This window comes from Cavia porcellus, unplaced genomic scaffold (assembly GCF_034190915.1).
Source record: "Cavia porcellus strain 051 isolate PalLab524CR breed Dunkin Hartley unplaced genomic scaffold, mCavPor4.1 scaffold_7, whole genome shotgun sequence".
Lineage (NCBI taxonomy): Eukaryota > Metazoa > Chordata > Mammalia > Rodentia > Caviidae > Cavia > Cavia porcellus.
In genome coordinates, this window is record NW_026947490.1 from 46,126,429 (window position 1) to 46,133,721 (window position 7,293).

A 7,293-nucleotide genomic window follows, 5' to 3' on the forward strand; every position below is an offset into this window, starting at 1 on the left:
TGCTATGTTTGCAAATAGGCCAAATGCATCTCAAATGCCATTTAAGATGATTAAGTATTATATTTATAAATAAAGTATTAAAGTTTTTAATCTTTATATGTGAATATAATTTTCTCAGCGCAAAAATCCTAATTGGCACTGAAAAGTTCATGGTAATGCAGGAGGGGATTTGATATTACAGAAGCAACAGAAGGTAAAGGACAGAGTTGGTCCCTAATGCCAGAGCAAGTCTTTCACACTCCCAAGTGGATCCCAGTATCTAGCCACCAACCTGGATTTTGCTAACTGAAGCTTACTTGCATTCAATAGCACTGATTTTTCCATTGATGACACCTCTCTCTCTCTTTCCCACACTTCCAGCTAACTGCCCAGCTGACTGTGCTCCTTCTGACAATTGCTTTACATCCTCGTTTAGTCTCCATAAAAAACAGACCAAAGTTTATTCTGAAGAAAGTTAACCAGCTCCTAAAACCACTAGTGTAGTTCTATAAGAGAAAGTCAGAAACATCTATCCCAGACAATAAGGTATGTGTGAACTTTTTAAATGGATGAATATAAGTTCCAAAGCGGAAAGAAGGGAATATTCCAAAGATTAAACAGCAATAACAATAAAGACTTGGATGTATGAAACAGACTTGACCTTTGAACATAAAAGAGAGTGAAACATTTTAATAGTATGAAAACTTTATAAAGCATAAAATTGTAACTTTGTACAATTTGTATATTTGTATGTTTTGGTCCTAGAATAATCCATTGTATCTATCTGGTTCTTAAGTGCCCAAGAATGTTTGTTTTGAATCTTCAAAACAATGTGAGAATTAACCCATGAAAGACTTGATAATAATAACATCATGATGCAAACATCACAAACTCAGTGACTATTTGTTTCACCTCAGCATTTCAGTAACTCAGAAGACAATTTATTGAGCGGTAAAGGTCTTTCAGATGAGCATTAGGGAGTCAGACTTCTTTGCCAAGCTTAGGTTACTTAATTTCTTTGCATCTCACATGTCTTCTTAAAAAAAAAGCAATATAAGGGTAGTATGAATACAAAATGAAAGCATATATAAGAGAAATATTTAATTGTACAAATTATGAGTATCATTATCTCTTTAGTCATGATCTTTGATCATCTTGAAGATGATACCACAATATCTGGGTGTTCAAAGTGGAGAATATGTTCGTCATCATCTTTGAATGATGTAAGGATAGCTACATATACCGCAAGCTTCCTCTATAAGGTCAACTAAGGGCTGTAAATTGGAAAATTGGAAAAAACATCAACAGCAACATGAAAACAAAATGTACACAGTAATTTTAAAAACTAACTTGAAAGTATTTTAAAATTATGGAGATGATGAGATTTCTTCAAACAGATATTGGTGAACTCCTATTAACTCCCAGAACATTAAACATCTTTTAAGAACAGAAAACTTTTTGGATGGCATCTTTCATGTCTCTGTTCCGTAGACTATAGATTATTGGGTTGAACAGTGGGGCAAGGACGGCAAACATCAATGCAATGGCCTTGTCCAGCAGTGGTGGAAATGTGACAGAGAAGTGCAGGTACATGAGTGTCACACTCCCAAAGAACAGCAAGAAAATGGTAATGTGGGCTGCACATGTGGAGAATGCCTTCTGACGGCTCTCACCTGAGGGAATCTGCAGAATCACTGTGATGATTCTGAAGTAGGAAAGGCTGATGATAGAAACAGAGGTCAGGATGAAGACGGCATGTATCACATCCTCAACCAGAATCATGGACGTGTCTGTGCAGGCCAAGTGCAACACAGGTTCAAAGTCACAAAAGAGCTGGTGGATTTGGTTGGGGCCACAGAAAGGAAGAGTAGAAATCCACACAATCTCGGGCAATAACATAAGGAAGCCAAAAATGCAAGAGCCGGTGGACAGCTGGACACACAGTCGTGGAGTCATAATGATTGCATAGCGAAGAGGATTACAGATGGCAATATATCTGTCAATGGCCATCACTGTGAGGATCAGGGCTTCCGTGACTCCAAGTGAGTGGAAAAAGTACATCTGCAGAAGGCAACCAATGAATGAGATGCTCTTCTGTTCACTGACCAGGTTGAAAAGCATTTTGGGAATGGTCACCGTAGTGTACCAAATCTCCAGGAAAGAAAACATGCTGATGAAATTGTACATGGGGTTATGGAGACGAGGGTCCAACCAGACAGCAAAGAAGATCATGAAATTTCCAACAATAATGAATATGTAAATAAAGAGCAGAGGAATGAATAGAAAGAGACTGCCATTCTCAAACTGAGGGAAATCAGAGAAATAAAATTCAGTCACAAATGTCCAATTCTTCTGAACCATATTTTCAGTAGCTTCACTTATTAGACAATAGGGATAAAATAATTCTAAGTGTATTCCAAGAACAAATAGAAATTTATTTTTGACAAATGGAATAACCCTGCAATTAACATAAACAAAATATACAATATGAGTTTGTAAATTATAAAGTTACTCTGTCCAATTTGCAAGTGTTTTTAGTAGTTATACTTCATCTTGTAAACTCTACTGGTAGCTAAGCAAATAGTCTGCTTTTCAAATATAAATTGGTACTAACTTTCCCGACAATGCAATTTAGCATTTTTTATTGAAAACCTTAAAATGGTTTATAGTCCACCGTCCACTATGTACTCTAAAAATATGTACAAAGATATTTATTGGAATATTTATTACAATAATAATTTAGAAACAATTTAAATAAGTCGGGGTTTTTATGTTTTGAGATGAAAACTTGAGAACACAGAATGATGAAAAATAAAATTACTCCATGTTTAAGATTTTGATCATTGTAAAGTAAACATTTTAAAAACTATATGCAGGTACCATTTCCCTTGGTCAGCCTCATTAGTTAATATCAAATGAAGACAACAGACAATAGTGGTAGTGCATGCCTGTAATCCCAGCACTCAGGAGACTGAGGCAAGAAGATCACTGCAAGTTTGAGGACAATCTAGGTTGCAAAGTGAGTTTAAGGCCACCCTGTGCTACATAACAAAGCCCTGTACAAAAAAAAAAAAAAGCAACAAAATAACAACAAAAAATAAGTTGACTGCAAATAAAAGAAAAGCAAAATACTGTACTGATTATCATTTACTTTAAAACATATCAGCCTAGGTCATGTGATATATTTGTCTGTGAAAAGTATTGTGATCTGTTCTTCACGGGGAGTTAGTTCATAATCGAAACACACCAATGCTGAAATCACATTGATGCAATAGTTTGTTGTCAGTGAAAGATTTTAAGCAGCAGTCTATGTCCTGTGGTTGATTTGGCAAGTGCTTCAGATATCTTTAGCTGTAACAACTCTATGGAGTTGTTAATATGAAGTAGATTTTCATCAGTTAATATGAAGTAAATTTTCTCTAGTTGAGAGCTACTGGCATTTTAGACATGACAATTTTTTTGCTGGGGGACAAAGGAAGCTGTTTAAGTTATTGTCTGATGTTTAGCAACACCCCTGATTTTGACCTGCAGGATGTTACTAGGTCAGCCTCCTCCCTAGTTATGACAACCAAAATGGCTCTAGAAACTGCCAAATGTCTCAAAAGGAGTGAAGTGGACAGAGGTGCCAGCTGTGAATCACTGGGTGTACAGAATGAAAAAATTTGAAAAAACCCCAGGAGATTAAGATCATCTGATATCACTAGAAAGTTACCTCTTTCACCTGTGGGACTTGTGCTACATTTGCATAACTTCTCATTCATTTTACCAATTAGATAGCCTAAAATTAGATTTGGCATGTCCTTAAGCTTCTCAAGCGGGATTTGTAATAGCCATTTGATATCTGGCAAATAAAATGTATTTCTCTTGCTTTTTATTGATACAACAGAGCACTAAATCTTTTTTGAAACAAGAAGAATCTGAGGGACAATATCATAACTTTAAGAAAATTACGTTTGAAACTACTTTAAACATTCACAAGAAAGAATAACATGCTCTGATATTTTGTTTTAATTGCTCTTATGAGAACAAATAGTTTTCAAAGGGTCTGTCTCTACTAGAGTCTCATTCAAGTACTGCAGTGATATTTTTTAATACAAAGCTGTTAGTGCCCTTTCTAAAACTCTCATACAGATAGTGGTTCTCTAAAAGCTTCCAATCAAATTTGAATTTCTAAGGATGACAACTGTCCCGAGTGAATATCATATTTTACAAACATTTTGACATCTTCATATCTTTTGACTTTATTAGACCCAATGTGCTTTCCTGCTATGGCAGAAAATAGTACCCTTGTAATAATTACGCTTTTTTTTTTTTTTTCAAGAGGTAATAAAATTCTAAATAGTGAAACCAGCGTTACTGTCTCTGGCTACTAGAAGTAAAAAAAAAAATCATGGAGTTAGTGACCGTGAAAGAAATGCAGTTGATAATTTCTCCAGGTAATTGTCATCTTAAGGGATCTTTCTAGTTCTAGCGCAAAACTCACAACAGCTGCTCATCTCTGAGCTACAGACTTTCTCTTAAACTCACGCGCTGTTAAACCTCCACAAAGTTTCTAAAATCCCTTTCATCTTACACCCACCTCTTCCAGAAACCTGCTTCTCAAAAGTCTCGCAGTTCACTGCTCTGGAGTCCAGTAAGTAGGATCCTTGAAACCACAGCCACAAGCTGAGGTCTCTCAGGGAATAGTCAAGAGGAGAGAGGTTTCAGTGCCTATGGAAAACAATTCATTCCCCAAGTGCCCAATTAGGAAAGCTTAGCACATTCTCCCTGCTTTGATGTTGTACATGTTTATAGCTTGTAATGTTTACATTCTTTGTGTGAAGTTGATATTTGTACATAACACATGTTTTGATTCCTTTTTTTCACCCACTTTCCCTCTTCTCTCTCCCAATTCCCTTCAACTATTAACTCTTCTTTGAGAAAGATCCATATTTTCACTTATTATCTATGTTTTATTTTGCTTCTCAAACTTTGAGTTTCACATGTAAGAAAAACCATGTAATACTTAAGCCTGTCTAATTTAATTCGTTTATTTCATTGTCATCGTAAAGTGCATTCATTTTCCTACAGATATCTCAAGTTTATCTTTCCTTCTTCTTTTATTTTTTAATTTTATTTAAAGAGAAAAAACAAAACAGAAAAAGGATAGAAATACATACTTTCAAAAAATAAACAGTAAGAAATCACTAATTGATAAATTACATATTGTTTTTTAAGAAATACTGTTCAAGTTACAAAAGTAAAGCATACAAAGGGGACTTTCAAACAGTGAAACTGCAAAATGATCCAACAAAAACCCAGTAATATGGTTATCAATCCTATACACTTAAACATACATGCAGTTATATTTTTTAGAGCACTTTCTTTTTTTCTCTTTTTTATAATAGCAATTACACATTTTGGGTTTTATTACTCTTATATTTTTATTACTTTTTACACTAGAGACACAATGTGATATTTATAAACATGGTTTTTATTTATTTCATTAATGAGGATAACCTCCAGTGGTCTCCATTTGTCTATCAGGGCCTCAAGATCGTCCTTTTTATAGCTGAATAATATTAGTAATATTCCACTGTATAACCATACTACATGTTTTTCATCCACTCTGTGGTTAATGGGAATCTTTTGGTTTCCAAGATTTAGCTATTACAACTTGTGCTGCTATGCACATGGGTGCACATATATTATGACCTTTTCAGTTTTTCTGGTAAAATAAGCAGGAGAAGAATAACTGGGTTGAATGGAATTTTCAATCCTGGTCTTCTGAAAATTCTCCATACTGATTTCCATAATAGTTGCACGAGTCAATACTCCCACCAACAGTGGAGCAGTGTTCCTTTTTCCCTGCAGCCTGGCCAACATTTATGATCAATTGTTTTTTTGATGGCAGCTATTCTTTCTGGAGTGAGATGAAATCTCAATGCTGTGTTAATTTGTATTTCTCGAATGACCAGTGATGGTGAAAATGTTTTCATGTATTTGTTTTCCATTTGTATATCTTCATCTGAGAACTGTGTGTTCATCTCAGTTGCCCATTTTTGGAGAGGGTCTTTGAATTTGGGGAGCTTGATGATTTTAATTCTTTACATGTTCTTGATATAAGTCCTTTGTCTGAAGGGTTACTGGCTAAAATTCTTTCCTATTCTGTGGGTTTTCTTTTCACTCTATTGGTGATTTCTTTTGAAGTGCAGAAACTTTTCAATAATATGAGATCCCAGTTGTTGATTCTTTCAAGTGTTTTTCATGGAGTTTGCATTTTGTTCATGAATTCTCTGCCTGTCACTATGTCTCCAAGACATCTGCCTACCTTGTCTTCCAGTAGATTGTGTTTCTGATTTAATACTTAGGCATTTGATCCATTTAGACTTTAGTTTTGTGCATGGTGATAGGCATGGGTCTAGTTTCAGTGTTCAGCATGTGGAGAACCAATTTTTCCAACACCACTTATTAAAGAGGCTATCCTTCTTCCAGTGAATATGTTTAGCACTTTTGTCAAATATCAGATGGCTGAATGTCATTATAGTTGTGTTTGCATCTTCTAATCTGTTCTATTGATCCTCAGGTCTGATTTTGCCAGTACCATGTTGTTTTTATTGTTGTGGCTTTGCAGTATAGTTTCAAGTCAGGAATTGAGATGCCTCCTGCCTTGTCTTTGTTGCCCAGAATTGCTTTTGCTATTCTAGGTTTCTTCTGTTTCCAAATGAGTTATAGGAGTATTTTCTCTAGATCTGTGAGATATGTTAATGGTATTTTGAGTGGGATTGCATTGAGTCCGTATCACAGTTTTGGGAGTATGGCCATTTTCACAATGTTGGTTCTTCTTAGCCAAGAACAAGAAATATTCTTACATTTTCTAATATCTTCTTCAGTCTCCTTTTAAGTGTAGCATAATTTTTAGCATATAGGTCTTTTACATTCTTAGGCTGATTTCTAAGTATTTCATTTTTAAGATGCTATTGTGAAGGGTAGTATTTCCATAATTTCTCTCTTGGTGAGATTTTTGTTTGTGTACAGGAATGTTATTGATTTTTGAGCATTAACTTTGTATCCAGCTACACTGCTGAATTTATTTTTTACCTCTAGTATCTTTCAATGGAGTTTTTGGGTGTTCTATGTAGAGTATCATGTCATCTACAAGTAGTGATAATTTAACTTCTACTTTTCCTATCATTATTTGTTTTATTTCTCTCTCTCTCTTGTCTTCTTGCCCTGGCTAGTGTTTCCAGAACTATATTGAATAGGAGTAGTGATAGTGGACATCCTTGTCTTGTTCCTGATTTTAAAGTGAAAGCTTTCAGTTTTTATCCATTT

General features: G+C 35.0%; 1 protein-coding gene across 1 annotated transcript; it reads right to left on the bottom strand.

The window, feature by feature from the left end:
- Positions 1–1,419: 1,419 nt before the first annotated feature.
- Positions 1,420–2,340, bottom strand: LOC100723351 (olfactory receptor 6K3-like). Its single transcript, XM_013149096.2, has one exon. The coding sequence runs from the start codon at positions 2,338–2,340 to the stop codon at positions 1,420–1,422; it is 921 nt and encodes a 306-aa protein (XP_013004550.2).
- Positions 2,341–7,293: the final 4,953 nt, after the last annotated feature.

Excerpts from the sequence above, each read along its gene's own strand:
- LOC100723351 (XM_013149096.2), bottom strand. The coding sequence starts at position 2,340 with ATGGTTCAGAAGAATTGGACATTTGTGACTGAATTTTATTTCTCTGAT.